This window comes from Triturus cristatus, chromosome 4_1 (assembly GCF_964204655.1).
Source record: "Triturus cristatus chromosome 4_1, aTriCri1.1, whole genome shotgun sequence".
Classification (NCBI taxonomy): domain Eukaryota; kingdom Metazoa; phylum Chordata; class Amphibia; order Caudata; family Salamandridae; genus Triturus; species Triturus cristatus.
In genome coordinates this window covers 654,020,143-654,038,506 of record NC_140585.1, presented here as the reverse complement: position 1 = coordinate 654,038,506, position 18,364 = coordinate 654,020,143, and the positions used below count along the sequence as shown (strand labels likewise).

At 47.9% G+C, this 18,364-nt stretch overlaps 1 protein-coding gene across 3 annotated transcripts in view; it reads right to left on the bottom strand.

Annotated features, from left to right (window-relative positions):
* Nucleotides 1-18,364, bottom strand: part of ADAMTS20 (ADAM metallopeptidase with thrombospondin type 1 motif 20) — a 1,386,529-nt gene that overhangs the window by 22,150 nt on the left and 1,346,015 nt on the right. For all 3 annotated transcript variants that reach the window (XM_085653052.1, XM_085653051.1, XM_085653053.1), the window contains one exon: nt 8,501-8,605. In XM_085653052.1, coding sequence (XP_085509178.1) covers nt 8,501-8,605 — 105 coding nt within the window. The remainder of the gene's footprint in view (nt 1-8,500; nt 8,606-18,364) is intronic.

The window sequence follows — 18,364 nt, the reverse complement described above, 5'->3', positions numbered from 1 at the left end:
GGTTCTTGATTGGATGACCTCGTCCTGTTTGAAGCTAAATGGAGCCAAAACAGACATCATGCTGCTGGGCTATAAAGCCCCAATCAATTTGGACCCTTGGTGGCCGCAGTGTCTTGGACCCCCTCCGAAGCCTAAGACCAAAATAAAAAGTTTAGGGGTCTGGTTGGACTCTGCCCTGAACTTCCAGCATCAGGCTAACAAAGTAGCCTCGACCTGCTATGGGCTTATGAGAGTTCTTAAAAAAATCTTAGACCTGCTTCCTTTTGAAGCCAGACGTATATTAGTACAGTCGCTGGTTCTCTCGCGACTGGACTATGCTAATGCTATCTATCTGGGGGCCTCTGCAACTACAACAAAAACTTTGCAAGCTGTACAGAATTGTGCAGCTCGCTTACTCATGAAAGTCCCTAAACGGTCATCAGCAAAGCCCTCAATTAGACTGCTCCATTGGCTTCCAGTCCATGAAAGGATTGTGTTTAAGACTATGTGTTTGGCACATAAGTCCATTCACAACCTTGTCCCTTCCATTCTGGATCCTTTCTTTCGTCGCTATCATTCGGTCAGATCTCTTAGATCTAACCAACGCAATCTGCTTGTTGTGTCAAAGGTCAGGCTGGCCCGCATGGGTGGCCGTCGACTTTCGGTCCTAGCAGCTAAAGAATGGAATAAACTCCCTGACAACATCAGGCATGAATTAAATCATACTGCCTTTAGGAAGCAACTAAAGACATTCTTGTTTAATAACATCCTCTAATGCTTGATAGTGTCCTTGGTCTTTAACAGCGCTGGGATGCTTTAGGGTAGCCATGCGCTATATAAGATGGTATTCATTCATTCATTCATTCAGCTCCAAGTGGTGGTACAGGGAACAAGGGTATAGTAGGGTTAACCTTGGGATCTGAGATGGGTTCTGGCCTAGTCAGAACTCCAGCTCAGGCTGTTTTTGTCTGTGATGGAGGCATGGATATTGCCTTCCTATTTGTAAGCCCCAGTAATCGGGGCAAATACAGACAACAGCCTTTGATCAATGGTAAGGAGGCCATGGCATATAGGGACACAGGAGCAAGTGTCACAATAGTGACAAAAGATCTTGTGGGCTCTGACCAGATCATACTTGGTGAGATGTACCAAGTGACCAATGCTAACAATGTCACAACAGACCATTCCTTGGCAGTTGTTAATTTCAGCTGGGGAGGGGTAACTGGTCTTAAGAAGGTAGTGGTTAGCTCAGACCTCCCTGTGGAATGCTTGTTGGGCAATGATTTGGAAACTTCAGCCAGGGCTGAAGTGTAACTCAAGACACATGCAGCAATGTTGGGCATCTCTGCATATGTGTTTACGGTGTCTAGTCACAGGCCAAACTGTCTTCAACTGAACAGACCCTGAATCCTAAGAAAATGGACCAGGTGCCTTCCAAGAGAAGGGGAAGTAGGGGTAAGTGTGTCTTCCCTGAGATTCAGTGTGAGGATCAGTCTCCTGAAGGAGATGATCCCAGTCCCTGTGAAGGAACTGTCTCAGAGGAACTTGAACCTGATCAGGTTGAGTTTTTGGGGACAGGGGGCCTGTCCAGGGCAGATCTGAGTCAGGAGCAGCACAGCTGCCCCTCTCTTAAACTCCTCAGACTGCAAGCTGCTGCTGAAGCTGCTGGGAGTGCCAGTGGGTCCTACAGGATCTACTGGGATGAAGGACTCCTTTACTCAGAGGGTAGAGACCCCAAGCCTGGTGCCACCAGGAGGTTGGTCATACCTCTGAAAGTTAGGGGCTTCCTACTGACACTGGCACATGATATCCATTTAGCAGGACACCTAGGCCAAAGCAAGGCTTGTCCCTCACTTTCACTGGCCTCACATATCAGAGGACACAAAGGAGTTTTATCGCTCCTGTACCACCTGTCAAGCCAGTGGTAAGTCAGGTGGTGGTGGTGTCACAAAGGCCCCCCTCATACCACTACCTGTGGTGGGGGTTCCCTTTGAGAGGGTTGGGATTGACATAATTGGTCCCATGAACCCTCAAACTGCTTCTGGGCACAGCTTCATACAAGTGGTGGTGGACCATGCCACTAGGTATCCAGAGACAATACCCCTTAGAACCACCACAGCTCCTGTGGTGGCAAGGGCCCTCCTGGAAATTTTTTCCAGAGTGGGTTTCCCTAAGGAGGTTGTAACTGACAGAGATACATTAAATTACTGTTATGTGGAAGGAGTGTGGAGTAAATTACAAATTTACCACACCCTATTACCCACAATGCAATGAGTTAGTTGAAAGGTTCAACAAAACCCTGAAGGGCCTCCCAGAAAAGCATAGACGAAAATGGGATGTTCTATTGCCCTGCCTTCTCTTTGCCTACTGAGAGGTCCCACAGAAGGGGGCTGGCTACAGCCCTTTGAACTTCTGTTTGGGCATCCAGTTAGGGGTCCCTTGTGTTTAGTGTAGGAGGGATGGGAGTTACATCTCAAGCCACCTAAGCAGGACATAGTGGACTCTGTACTTGGTCTCTGCTCCAGGATGGCCGAGTATGAAGAAGGCAAGTAAAAACCTTGAGGCTAGCCAAGAATTACAGAAAGCTTGGCATGACCAAAAGGCTGTAAAAAGACTCTGTATAAGCCAAGACAGAAAGTATGGGTGTTGGAGCCTGTGGCCCCAGCAGCCCTCCAGGACAAGTGGAGTAGACCCCAGACAATCCTTGAGCAGAAGGGAGAGGTCACCTACCTGGTGGACCTTGGAACTCGCAGGAGCCCCTACACGGTGCTCCATGTGAACGGGCTCAAGCCATATCTTGACAGGGCAGACATGGGCTTGCTCATGGCTACTGATGAGGGACAGGAGAAAAAAGTGACCCACTCCCTGACCTCCTCTCACAGAACCCTGATGATGGCTCAGTTGATGGTGTAGCCTTGGTAGGCAGCCTCACTGAGCAGCAACAGTCTGATCGCAGGAAGGTCCTCAATCAGTACAGACATATGTTTTCCCTGACTCCTAGTCAGACCACTTGGTGTACCCATGAGATGGACACAGGTGAAAGTGTGCCTGTTAAAAATAAGATTTACAGGCAACCTGACCATGTCAGGGACTGCATCAGGACTGAGGTCCAAAAGATGCTGGTATTGGGAGTGATTAAACCCTCAGATAGCCCTTGGGCTAGTCCAGTGGTCCTGGTACCCAAACCTCATACCCAGTGTGGTAAAAGAGAAATTATTTTTTGTGTGGACTACAGGGGGCTCAATGCAGTCACTAGGACTGATGCTCACCCTATTCTTAGGGCAGATGATCTCATTGTTACTTTGGCCTCTGCCAAGTTCTTGAGTACATTTGAACTCACTTCTGGATATTGGCAAATCAGACTAGCTGATGATGCCAATCCGAAGACAGCACTTTCAACCCCTAGTGAGCATTATCAATTTATTGTGATGCCCTTTGGTTTGAAAAATACACCTGTCACATTTCAAAGGTTGGTGAATAAAGTTCTCACAGGTCTGGAAGACTACAGTGCAGCTTTTCTTGATGATATTGCTGTCTTTAGTTCAACCTGGGAATATCTCCTGGTCAACCTAAGAAATTTTCTGGAGGCTCTGCAAAAGGCAGGCCTCACTATCAAGGCCACTAGGTGCCAGATAGGGTAGAGTAAGGTTGTGTACCTGGGCCACCTTGTGGGTGGAGGCCGGGTTCAACCATTGCAGAGCAAAATCCAGACCATCATGGACTGGGTTGCTCCAACTACCCAGACTCTGGTCAGAGCTTTCTTGGGCCTAATTGGGTATTACAGGATGTTTGTTAAGGGATATGGAGCTATAGTGACCCCCTTAAATGATCTGACCTCTAAAAGAATGCTGAAGAAAGGTCAGTGGACAGTTAGCTGTCAGAAGGCATTTGATGACCTGAAGCAGGCCATGTGCACTGCTCCCATTCTGCAAAGTCCTGACTATTGCAAACAATTCATTGTTCAAACTGAGGCATCTGAGTGGGGGGTAGTGGCTGTGTTATCACAACTTAATGAAGAGGGTCAGGATCAGTCAGTAGCTTTTATAAGCAGAAGGCTGACCCTCAGAGAAAACATTGGTCAGCTATTGAGAGGGAAGCCTTTGCTGTGGTTTGGGATCTGAAGAAGCTGAAGCCATACTTGTTTGGCACTCACTTCATTATTCAGACAGACCATAAGCCCCTCTTATGGCTAAAACAGATGAAGGGTGAAAACCTCAAACTTTTGAAGTGGTCCATTTCTCTACAGGGGATGGACTATAAAGTGGAACATAGACCTGGGAGTAACCATGCCAATGGACTCTCCAGATATTTCCACTTAGAAAATGAAGACTCAACTGGTTAGTCTTATTTCCTTTCGTTTGGGGTGGTGGTGTAGGAAAGTAAGATCTGCTTCTTATGGTTACCCCCACTTTTTGCTTGATATTGCACTGTTTTTGACTAGTTTCACTGGGTTCCTGTTAATCAGGACCCCAGTCTATCTGCTTTCTCCTTTAAATTGTTATGCATGTACTTTTTACACTCCAGATTGGATAGTGGGGTACCCTTATAAGTACCTAGTATATGATACCCATGTACCTAGGGCATAGGTACACCAGAGGCCTCCCATGGGCTGAAGCAAGTATTATGCCACCGATGAAAGGCCATGAAAAAGGGAACTACACGTCTGCTACTGCCACCTGTGTATGCAACCTGTGACTTACTTTAGATATAGGTTCACTATATCTATAAGTCACTAAACTTAAAACTTATAAGTCACCCCTATAGCAGGACTTATCAATCCTGAAGGCAGGGTGCTGGGTTCTAAGTGAGAGGGTGCCCCTGCATGAGCAGAGCCTCTCTGCAGCCTTTGGAGACCATTCTCCCGGGTTGTCTGTGACTCAGCCGGACATATAGGTAGAGGTGCAGTATAACCTCGTGGTAAATGCTATCTCGAAAACGGCTGTAAAGAAACTCATTGTGCTTGGTATCAAACACCTTGGAATCATACCTCCACACCGGAAACTGGTGTGGGAGGTATGATTCCACCCTTCTGAAGCGAGATTCATGGGGTCACTGGTTTATCTGGTGCCAGCCTTCTTGACCCGGACAGCACAAAATGGATGCTGTCGACCAGAGACACATTTCTGCCCTCTTGCTGCTGAGCCAAGTTCAAGCAGAAGAAGGCAGCACAATAGGCATCCTGTCACAGGGAGGTGTGACCACCTCCCAGACAGGATTTAGTGTATTGGGGCTGGGTGGGTGCACTCTGAGAGTGCCTGAAAGTCTGCACCTGGGGCACATTTGGTGTCCCTGTGCATAGTCCAGCTCAAAACAGTTCTGAGAGCCATTGGCTCCTGCTCTGGCATGAAACTGGACAAAGGACATGGGAGTAACCTCCCCTCTGTCCTGCCTCTCCCCTAGGAGGGTCCCATGAATCTGTCCAACCCTCTCCTATGGGTAAAAAAGGGCTTACCTGACTGTAGCTCTTTAGATTTTACGTGGACAAGATTCTACAAGAAGAAACCACTGACCTTCGACCGTCTGGACAATCTGGACTTCACTGGACTTCGACTGGCCCCGACTTCATCCCCCTCTCCATCCAAAGCTTTGTCTGTGCCCTTGCTCCATACAGGCTCCGTGCATGACCGGTGGTGCACTAAGGACAACTGAAGAATCTTCCTTGGAGTGAAGGAGTCACTCCCCTGAATTCGCAGGCACCTCACTGCAACTGGCTGGTCTGCTGCTCCTGAGCTCCTGTGGACTCCGAAGGTTTCTGCAACACAGGATGTGGGTTACAAAGGTCCCTGAGGTTGATCTGCCATCTCAGCAAGTTTGAGGCATTTATCCCTCGTGGGGACTGCATAACCCGAACCCCTGTGCATCGCGTCTATTTGCAGTTGCATATGTTTGTTGGCAATTCCCGAGCTTGTGCATTGGACCTTGAGCAGTATTTGCTCCAAAGAACTCTGGCCTCTTCGCACCGAGTGCTCCGTGGGCTGGTACTTTGCAATCTTGCTCGAGGTCCCCTCGCGAATCTTGGTCATTCGGCCTGTGGGTCCTCTTGAGGGTCATCTTGATTTCTGTTGGGCTTTCCTGGTTGCTCCAGATGTGCCCTGACTCCACATTGCTTGGTGAGTCCCCTGAATCATGCTGGTCCACACGTAACCTGCTTGACCTTTCGTGTGTGGGTTGCTTTTGCCAAGGCTTGTTGGTGCTCTAGCCGGACACCGACCCCTCAGCACTCGACATCCTTCTTGTGACAGTTCGCATCTGGCTCCTGGTTGTCGTCGATGACTCCTGCTTCTCATGGCTGCAGAGTCAAGCATCCCTTCTTCACACCTGAAATCGGTGGCCATTCGTCTACCGAGCACCTGGTCACTGTGAAGTGACCCAGACTCTGTACCCTCTGCTTTTAGGTTCCTCCCTTCCAGAATCCAGGCTTGGATTCCACCGGACCCTTTTCACCTTCACGGCAGCAGTACTTCTTCACAGCCCTCCATTGAGAACGACGTCGGTTTCCGAGACCACTCCAGACCTATGCACCCGGCTCCTCTGGGATAGGTAACTCGGGTACTATGGTATCCACGGGTGGGGTGGCTCTCCAAAACTCTTAAGTTCCAAAGGGTTTCCTCAAAGTCCTCCTAAAAGAGTCCTTAAACTGTAAAATAGTGACTGTGACTTCCCCATAGAATTGTACGGAGCCCGCAGTCTTATTAGCACACTGCACCCGTCCTCCGTGGAGTCCCTATCTACTCACCTTGGGTGGTTCCTTGGGGTCCCAACGATTCTACGTGCTCCTGACCTTGTCTTGACCAGAGTCGTGGTTGTTATACCACTATTTTAGTATATGGTTTGATCTCCCCCTGGAGCCCACTGTCTCTTGTACTACTTACAACTGTTCTATTGATCTCGTATTGTGTGCTTTATGTTCAATCCTCGTGTAGCGGATACTAGAGAGTGTTATATTAATAAATACATATTTTTATTTTACTACTGTGTGGTTCTCCTTTCATTCTGGAGTTGATATTCTGGTAAAACAAGCTGTTTTACATTCCTTCAAGATTAAGCCTGAAAGCTGCTCTTCACAGCTCCCTCTAGGATAGCTTTCTAAAGGTTATCTTTGACCTCATACATCTTAAGGGTCATTTGGACTGGTGCAATGTGCCCACTTTAATTAGAGGACATCATATACCAGGCCAACTTCTCACAGCCAGGCCTAAGAATTAACAGCAATGTTTTCGTACACTTAATGGGACCTAGGCAATAGCACTGTTTAACTGGCAAATCAGGCAAAAGTGTATCATCTTAGCAAAGCAAAACAAATCAAGGAGTCAAGGGAGACTAGCACTGTTAATCTCCTGCAATTGAAACAACTACAAATCATGTCCAATCTGCAGTCTAACAAAAGGACAAATACCTGCTTCATCACCGAAACCTGATTAGAGCACAAAAGGGACAATGTAAACATCCTCAAAATGCCACAACCACAATGGATAGCCCATCCAAGAAATATTGAAAAATAAAACACATGCAAGCCAATAGATGAAGGGGTTTGGCCAAAATCCCACACTCTCACCTGGCACCTTTTCTTCTTTTACTTTTTGAAAGAACCGAGATAGCATGATGTATTCAAGAAAAGGAAACTTTTTTGTGGCCAGACCAATAAATGAAATCTATATTTTGCACCTATAATTTCTACCCATGCTTAGCGTTGAAAAATAAACACCCATACTTGATTTTCAATTTTAAACTCTTTGCAAATTCTTGTGAAATACAAACTTTCTCTGTCAAAAAGAAAGAAATGGGTTTGCATTTATGCCCCATGAACACCTTTCTCATTCTAGGTACACAGAGAATGCATTCATGCACTCTGGTAACACTCGAATCCTGAGAGAAAAATACAAAAATCAGATGCCCTATTTTTGCTACCACAAACAATATCAGGATGCTTTAACAAGCCATAGATCATAGCTTGTTTTTGCTTTTAAATGTTTTTGACAACTGTTTTAAATGAAAACACAAAGGATTATGTATTATACAATATCCACACTGGTCTCTATTGTTATCTATTAACTTTAAAAGTTCCAGTTTGTAATTTAAAGCAGATAGAATGTGACATATTAGTAAATGTGTGTGCGGTACACACATGTGCACTGTCTTTGTTAATGCTAATGCTATGTCCCAGACAGCATCTGGAGACACTCAACCAATCAGAGGTCCACGTATGCTGCATGATATAACATCCTGTTTTCCTAAACAGTGCAGATTTTTCTAAAAGTGAATATCTCAAAAGCACTAACATCATCTGGAAAAAAGAGGTGAAGGGTTAGGAAATAAAAGAAAGCATTACTATTAGAGACTGATGCCCTTTAATGAAGGAAGTCTGGTTTTGCTACAGACACAATTTAAACATCTGGATCAGTCCGTGTTTGCTTAACCACAGTCTTGCTTTTAATCTTCCATCTAACAGAAAGGACATGTGATATGCCTTTTGAGAATGCGACTTCACCCGCGCCCTGTTAAACAATTTGACTATACTCACTGGTGATCTATGTACTTTTAGTGTTGCATAATTTCCTTGCGCAACCCATCTAGCATCATCAGAAATTCTTAGTCCAGTCCCCGAAAGATTAATACTGAATTGTCCCTGAAAAAACAGAAAATTCGAAAATTATGGAAAAGATACACATGAAACTGTAGTGTTAAATAACAAATAGTTAATCGTAAAAATCAGGTGAACAGCTAATGCAACGAGTTATTAAGATTTAGTTGCAAATTTATAGTCACCACAAAGTAGTGATTTGAGAAATATCCAGTTCTCAGAAGGCTTGACAGAAAGATCTCTATTGTGCCAATTTACTATGTTTTAAATGCATTCCCTGAAACATTTGCATGCAGCGCATGTACCAAAATAAGGGGGGCACATTTACACCCATATACATATATATAACTATATAAATATTCATGTAGAACAAGTACCAAAGTAGGGGGGAGCACATTCACAGACTCATATATATACATATATATATATATTCCAAACAACGAAGTTGCTCCTTCTGGATTACCGGGACCCTTGAAGGTTGGCATACACTCCGGCGGAGCCAGCCGGCGTCAATATCCAATTAAAGCAAAAATCCAGTATGCTATCAGTAAAGTGAGACAGAATCCCAGAAGTAATGAATGGTCTAGTGATTTATTTCACACAACGGGTTTCGGCACGCAGCCTTGTTCACGTGTGAAAGGAAATGCGAACAGCAGTATACATATCTTTGCGGTCATGCAAATGAAATCAACATAGGACTAATTCAACAGGACAGACAAACGAACCGCAATCGGCGGCCATCTTAGACTGTGCAAATGAAATCAACATAGGACTAATTCAACAGGACAGACAAACGAACCGCAATCGGCGGCCATCTTAGACTGTGCAAAGTCAATGCCTAGTCGAAAGTAAAACAGACATAATCTGTATAAGGGTTAAGGCAATACTCAAACTTCATCATGCACTTAGAAGAAATAAATAAGGTTGCACAAAGTCATGTAAAATCCAATGGATAAAAGTCACTGCACCAAATAAATCTAGCATGCTGCATATAGTTTTAACAAAGTGGACGCTTAAGACAACGTAAAAGTCCAAGGTGTGAAACAATTTCAAGGTATTAGAGCTCCTTGTAGTGCGAGCGTGTATCTAGCAGTGTTCATAATTACTGTATGACCAGTAGGTCCGTGTAGTCATGGTTGTAGCCAAAGTGAAGACTTAAGTGCAGTTACTTAAAGCATAGTGCGCGTGTAACTACTGCAACTGGATACAATACACTAGTATGCCTTGTATATGGCAAAAGCAACGTTGGGTAATCTATTTGCTAATCTTATGCTGTTTGCATTTCCGTTCAGCAGTTCTCTTAACAGTCTTATGAGTGACACCTAAATATTACCTCCTTGACAGTGATTTGAGTATATATTTACCTAACCTTTTCAGGGTCAGTGCTGGTCTAAAAGATGCAGCCCTGGGTTCGCTCCTGATAACAGGTGAGTAAATCGGAATTCGTAGTTCGGCTGATTTTAGAGGAATATTTGTACAATGGTGAAGGCAGGGGGCGGGGCCTCGGGTGACGTGTGCAAACAGGCCCTGTGGTGCGTTTTAAGTTGGGGAATTAATTCCTCTTCAATCCAGAGGTCCCCTGGGGGCCAACTAGCCCACCAGGTACGTTCAGTATGCGCCTGGGAGCTGCGTTGCAGAGAGGTGTTCAGAGGCCACGCCCCTTTTTACAACACTCTGCAAAGCAGCTCCGTGGCGCTTACTGGAGGTACCTGGTGGGCTAGTTGGCCCCTAGGGGACCTCTGGGTTGAAGAGGAATTAATTTCCCAACTTAAAACGCACCACAGGGCGTGTTTGCACACATATCACCTCAGGCCCCGCCCCCTACCTTCACCACTGTGCAAACGCGCCCCGTGGCGTGTTTTAAGTTGGGGGATTAAGTCCCTTTGAATCCTGAGGTCCCATGGCGGCCAACTAGCCCACCAGGTACCTCCAGTATGCGCCAGGGAGCTGCATTGCAGAGAGGTGTTCAGAGGCCACGCCCGTTTTTACAACACTCTGCAAAGCAGATCCGTGGCGCTTACTGGAGGTACCTGGTGGGCTAGTTGGCCCCTAGGGGACCTCTGGATTGAAGAGGGATGAATTCCCCAACTTAAAAAGCGCCAAAGGGCGTGTTTGCACAGTATCACCTCAGGCCCCGCCCCCTACCTTCACCACTGGGCAAACGCGCCTGTGGCACGTTTTAAGTTGGGGGATTAAGTCCCCTTGAATCCTGAGGTCCCCTGGCGGCCAACTAGGCCACCAGGTACCTCCAGTAAGCGCCATGGAGCTGCGTTGCAGAGAGGTGTAAAAAGGGGCATGGCCTCATTACACCTTTCTGCAACGCAGCCCCCTGGCGCATACTGGAGGTTCCTGGTAGGCTAGTTGGCCCCCAGGGACCCCGAGTATTCAAGGGGAATTAGTTCCCTCTCTGCAAACACGTCAGGGGGCGCGTTTGCAGAGTGGTGTAAGGAGGGGGCGTGGCCTCCGGCCCGATCCCGGTCTTTTTTGTGTAGCCCCCCTTCTTTTTCCATTTTTTGGGCCCTGGGGACCCCATCCCCCAGGGCCTGCCAACAATTTTTGTTTAAAAAAAAAAAAAATCGGTAAGGGGGCCGCGTGGCCCCCCTCCCGAGGCCATAATTTGCCCCGGGACCCCATCCCCCGGGGCATGGCCCTTTTTTATTTTTTATGGAGGGGGGCTGCGTAGCCCCCCTCCTCTGGCCACTTTAAGGCCCCGGGGACCCCATCCCCCGGGGCCTGGCCTCTGTTGGGGGCCGTGGGGGGGTCCCCAATCCCCCCACGGTCCCAGCAGGCTCCCCGCGTCCTGTGGGAGCCGGCATTACTTTTCCACATGGGGAGCAGCTAACATACTGCTCTCTAGGTGGAAAAGCAATCAGCTTTGCTTCATTGAAGCGAGTGCAGGTTTCCCTGCTCTTGCTTCAATGATGCAAAGCAGCCTGTCATTGCAAACTACAGTGTCCGGGGGGTGGGCACCCCGGGACACTGCAGGAGCCGGCCCTGGGGGTGGCGGTCCCCAGGGCCTATTCAAGGCTCCAGGAGGGGGGCCATGTGGCCCCCCTCAATCATTGACAAGTTGCCCCGGGGGGTGGCAGTCCCCGGGGCTGGGGGGGCCTGAGAGCCCCCATCCCAAATTACTTTAAGCCCCGGGGGGTGATGGTCCCTGGGGCTGGGGGGGCTGCGAGCCCCCCTACCCATTTTCAAGAAGCCGCGGGGGGGTGGCGGTCCCCAGGGCTGTGAGGGGGCCGTGAGTCCCCCGCATATACTATCTTTGAGCCCCGGGGATGGCGGTCCCTGGGGCAGTGTGAGGGGGATTAGGAACCCCCACACTTTTTTTAATTCTGCCCCGAGATTTGGCCCCCCGGGGGTCAATTACCAAAAAAGCGCGGGAGCCCTGCGCTTCTTTTTTTAAATTTTCGGCCGAAATTCACACTGGGTGCGCGAATCTCGCCAATTTATTTTAAAAAAATGCTTTTTTTGGCCCTGGGGGTCCTTGTAGGACCCCCTGAGCAGGCCTAGGGGGTCAGGGTGTTTCTACCCTGCCCCCTTTTTGCATTGTTTTATAGGTTTCTTGTGCCTCGGTTCTACCGAGGCACAAGATGGCTGCCAACACTTCCTGATCTGGAGTGTTGACAGCCAATTAGAATACAGCTTGTGCACGGCAGGGTGCGCGCTGGGTGCGGGGAGGGTGCGCGGATCCTCCGAGGCCATAGATATATCTATGATTTTACTTTTGATCTTCTCAGTAAACTACTGAACGGATTTACACCATTTAAGCAAAAGGCACGAGTCTGAACTGAGGACTACCTCCTTGGCAAATTTGATGTAATTCCGTTCAGGAGTTCGGTCTGTAGCTGCGTCAACAGGTCCTATGGGAAAATGCATGGGGAAAATGCGTTTTGGGAACCCCCTTTTTTCTCAGCCTCCGCTTGACGAATCACCATGAAATTTTCAGGATAGGAGCGGACCGGAGCTGGCCAAAAGTTTGGAAAATTTCGCGAAGATTCGTCAATCGGCGCCACGTTATTCCAAATAGAATGTTGCGGATTTCCTATGGAAAATAGGTCCTAACTATATCTACCTATTGGCGACCGCCAGTAGGTAATATATATATATATATATATATATATATATATATATATATATATATATATATATATGAACTCACTGAAAAAACCATAGGTTTCAGGCACGTTATAGTTAGTTGGACATTTCAGTCATACAAAACCATAGAAATTCCCCCGTTATAGTTAGTTGAGCTAACTAGAACTCGTGCCCCCGCAATGCACTGCTGATGGCGTCACATATTACATCATTCATGACATGGTCAGTGACATCACTGATGACATCTCAAATGACAACACTGATGACATCACTGATGACATCATCCACGTGAAAATCTGATGCACCTCATCACACCCTAATATAACCCTTGATACACCCACTCTAAAATACAGAGTATCATTTTTGAAACCATCAACACCAATACTAGTTAGTACATATCCACTCACTAATTCCTACCTCTACACACACATCCACTCATTCACCCATACAGTCACCCATACATAGGCAGCCATCAATACAGCATTATCATATGCACTCACATATCTATACAGACACTCACACACCGCCTCTCATTCATAGAGTTACTCACACACCATATCAGTCATGGAAATAATCAATCACACTGTCATTTACTCACCTGTATAGTTATACACACACCACCTCAGTTATTTAAACATATACTAACACATACTTACACTCTAATACAATAACTAGTACAAGCCCACACTGATCCATACAGCCACCCTCACAATCACTCACTCTCACATATAGTCATTTAAACACTCCAACACATATACTGCCTTTCACATATGCAGTTACTCACACATGTACCACTGAGGCATCCATTCACTCACCAACACACCCACACACACACTCCCCCATCCATACAGCTCTTCACAGATGCAGTCTTGAACCTATACACCCAGTGAATCACCCACTCACACATTTATTGACAGTTACACCCAACCATAGGTTTTAGGGAAAGTTATAGGTAGTTGGACATTTCACTCGTACAAAACCATAGAAATTCCCCCTTTATAGTTAGTTCAGCGAACTATAACTCACACCCCCGCAATGCACTGCTGATGACGTCATATACTACATCACTCATGACATGGTCAGTGACATCACTGATGACATCACTGATGACATCTCAAATGAAATCACTAATGACATCATCCATGTGATAAATTGATCCATCTTCTCACACCCTAATATAACCTTTGATACACCCACTCTAAATTACAGACTGCCATTCTCAAAACCATAGACACTCCAACACCAATAACTACATACCCACTCACTGATTCTTAGGTTTACACACACATCCACTCACTCACCCGTACAGTCACTCATACTTATGGTCACACAGTACAGGACTATCGTATGCACTCATACACCTATATAGAAACTCACACACCGCCACTCATCCATAGAGGTACTCCCACACCTAGTCAGTCATGCAAATAATTAATCACACAGCAATTTAATCACCAATACAGTTATACACACACCAGCTCACTTACTCATACAAATACTAGCACATACTTACGCTCTTATGCAGCGCAGTGGCACTTACTGGAAGCACCTGGTGGGCTAGTTGGCCCCCAGGGGCCCTTAGGATGGAAGGGGAATTAATTTCCCAACTTAAAACACGCTCACGGGCGTGTTTGCACACGTCCCCTCAGGCCCCACTCCCTCCCTTCACCACTGTGTAAACACGCCCCATGGCACGTTTTAAGTTGGGGGATTAAGTCCCCTCGAATCCTGAGGGTTCTTGGGGTCCAGCTAGCCCACCAGGTACCTCCAGAAAGCACCACAGAGCTGCGTTGCAGAGAGGTGCAAAAAGGGGCTTTGCCTGGACCACCTCTCCGCAATGCAGGTCTGGGCGCTTACTGGAGGTACCTGGTGGGCTAGTTGGCCCCCAGGGGCACTCAGGATTGAAGGGGAATTAAAACCCCAACTTAAAATGTGCCACAGGGCGTGTTTGCACACATGTCACCTCAGGCCCCGCCCCCTCCCTTCACCACTGTGCAAATGCGCCCCGTGGTGCATTTTAAGTTCGGGGATAAAGTCCCCTTGAATCCTGAGGGTCCCTGGGGTCCAACTAGCCCACCAGGTACCTCCAGTAAGCGCCACAGAGCTGCGTTGCAGACAGGTGTAAAAAGGGGCGTGACTTGGACCACCTCTCTGCAACGCAGCCCTGTGGCCCACAGAGACCCCCAGAATTGAAGGGGAATTAATTCCCCGATCTAAAACTCACCACAGGGCGTTTTTGCACATGTCACCTCAGGCCCCATCCCCTCCCTTCACCACTGTGTAAACACGCCCTGTGGCCGTTATAAGTTGTGAGATTTGCAGAGTGTTGGTGGGAGGTGGCGGGGCCTTAGCAATGCCGTTTTTTTTTTCTTTTTTTTTAAGCTGTGTGGCCCCCCCTTCCTTTTCTATTTTACGGGCCCTGGGGACCCAATCCCCCAGGGCCTGACCCCTATTTTTTTTAAAAAAATTGGAAGGGGGCCACGTAGACCTCCTCCCGAGGCCATATTCGGCCCCGGGGTCCCCATCCCCGGGGCATGGCCAGTGTTTTTTTGTTTTTTAATTTCTTTGGAGGAGGGCTGCGTGCACCCCTTCCTCAGGCCATTTATGGCCCTGGGGAGCCCATCCCCCTGGGCCAGCCTGTGCGTGTTTTTTGTTTAATTTTCATTTATTTTATTATGGGGGAGGGGTGGCTGTGTGACCCCCTCCCTGGCCACTTTTAGCCCCGGGGACCTCATGCCCCGGGGCCTGGCCTCTCATTGGGGACCGTGGGGGGGGCTCCAATGCCCCCACGGTACCTACCAGCTCCCGGCGTCCTGCGGGAGCCAGCATTGCTTTTCCACATGGGGAGCTGCTGACATGCAGCACCCCGTGTGGAAAAGCAATCTGGTTTGGATTTTGGAAGAGAGAGCAGGTTTCCTGCTCTCTCTTCCAAAATCCAAACCAGTGTTTGCTATGACAGGGCGGGAGCCGTGAGGCTCCTGCCCTGTCATAGCAAACAGCAGTGTTCCGGGGGTGGGCACCCCGGGACACTGCAGGATCCAGCCCAGGGAGGTGGCGCTCCTCAGGGCCATTACAGACTCCAGTGCACAGCCCCTTAACGGACACCCACATTTACATATTAGTGCCCCGGGAAGGTGGCGGGCCCTGGGGCCTGTGAGGGGGCTCGAGCTCCTCCACACAGGTATCTTTTTTAAAAGAAGAAGCCCCGAGGGGTGTTGGTCCCCGGGGCTTGGGGGGGCCTTTGAGGCCCCCTCATACATTAAAAAAAGAAACCCCGGGAGTGGAGGTCCCCGGGGCTGCAGATGGGCTGTGTTCCCCCAGCAAATATTTATACAAAGCCCCGGGGGTGGCAGTCCCCGGGGCCGCGGGGGTCCCCCTGGCCCACCCGGGAGCTAATTAATAACAAAGCATTTTTTTTATTTTCGTGGCCAGATCCGCGGATCCTCCGCGCATCTCGCCGATTTTTCTTTTTAAAGAAAAATGCTTTTTTGGCCCTGGGTGTCCTTGTGGGACCCCCTAAGCAGGCCTAGGTGGTCAGGGTGTTTCTACCCTGCCCCCTTTTCTTGTTTTGCACATTAGTTTTTCTTTTTTCTTGTGCCTCGGTTACTGAGGCAAAAGATGGCTGCCAACACTTCCTGGTTTGGAGTGTTAACAGTCTCCAAGCTGATATCTGATTGGGTGCCAACACTTCAGCCAGGAAGGATTAGCCATCTTGGGACTCGGCTTCAGCTGAGTTCCAAAAATAAACTTTACAAAAAACAGAAAAGCGGGGTGGGGGAGGGGGTAGGAATACCCTGACCCTCTGGCCCTGTTCCTGAGCAAAAAAGGGAAAGGACAAAAAAGCATTTTTTGCTCAATGTTTTAGCAGAAATTGCGACAGATTTGTGACTATGGTGAAAAATCAAAACAAAACCCATGCGCTAGTTTCCGTGCTTGTTTTCTAATGAGTCCTAGGTAGGCCAGGTCCCAGGGGCATTATTATTGGAGGGGGTAGCAAGCATAGCTTTTCCCTTGGGTAACGCCACCTCTCCAGGGGTAATATTAACAATAGGAGGGGGCGAATGGCCCCCCTCATTAGACTTGCTGGCAGCAAAGTTTTCATCTGTTTCCTTAACCACTGTCACGCAGGCAGGGAAACAGATTAAACAATTGCTCCTGTATGCAGGGAGCTGCATATTTAGCAGCTCCCTGTGTGTGGGGGCAATGCTGGCTCCTGCGGAAGGCGGGGAACCGGCTGGGACCATGGGGGCCTTGAGGCTCCCACCTCGGTGTCCAGCTTGGGGGGACTCCAGGGCACCCAGGGAGACGTGGCATGCCCTGGGGATGAGGGCCCTTGGGATAAAATCAGCCCTGAGAGAGGGCTGAGTGGGCAGAAAAACAAGCAGAAAAGGCAAAATGGAAGGCAGAATAACATGTAGAAAAGGCAAAATAGAGGGCAGAAAAACAAGCATGAAAGGCAAAACAGAAGGCACTCAGACACTCACACACCTACTGACAGACCCGCTCAGAGACTCACACCCACTCACAGACCCACTAAGACTCTCACGTATCCACTGGCAAACCCACTCAGACACTCATACACCCACTGACAGACTCACTCAGAGACTCACGCACCCACTCACAGACCCACTCAGAGACTCATGCACTCACTCACTGGCTCATACACTCACCCTTAGACCCACTCAGAGATTAATATGCTCACTCACATACCCATTCAGGCATTTATGTATCCACTGATAGATCCATTCAGACACTCACACACCGACTCACAGGCCCACTCAGACTCCTGTACCCACTTATAGACTCACTGAGGCACTCATATACCAACTCACAGACCCACTCAGAGACTTATGCACCCACTCACAGACCTACACAGAGACTCATGCACCCACTTACAGACCCACTCAGAGAGTCATGCACTCACTCACCAACCCAGTCAGAATCTTATGTACTCACTAACAGACCAACTCAGAGACTTGCACACCCACTTACAGACCCACTCAGAGACTCACTCACCCATTTAAAAACATACTCAGAACACTTATGCACTCACTCATAGACTGACTCACACACTCATGGAGGCACTCGCAAGCCCACTCAGACACCCTGACACCCACCCACAGACCCACTCACACACTCGCACACCCACTCAGACACTCACATACCCACTCATACACCCACTGATTGACCCTCTCACACTCCCAGTGTGAATCTTATACAGCCACTCCCAGACCCACTCACACACCAATTGAGACACTCATGCCTTAACGTACAGACCCGCTGAGACACTCATGCACTCACTCACTTTCAAAGGTTATAGTTAGAAAATAACATTAAACACCTTAGAAATTCACTTAAAAAAACCAAAGGTTATAGAGATGTTATAATAAGCAAATAATGTTAAAATCCTTGGAAATTCACTGAAAAAAGCAAAGGGTAGAGGGATGTTATAGTTAGGAAATAGTATTAAAAAAACCTTAGAAATCTACAGAAATCTACTGAAAAAAACAAAGGTTACAGGGACGTTATAGTTAGGCTCAGATTTCCCTCGTACGAAACAATTGACATTCAGCAGTTATAGTTACCTGAGCTAACTATAGCTTACACCCTGCCATTATGCACTGCTTATGACCTCACATATTATATTACTCATGATATGGTAAGTGACATCACTGATGACATCTCCAATTACATCACTGCCCCTCT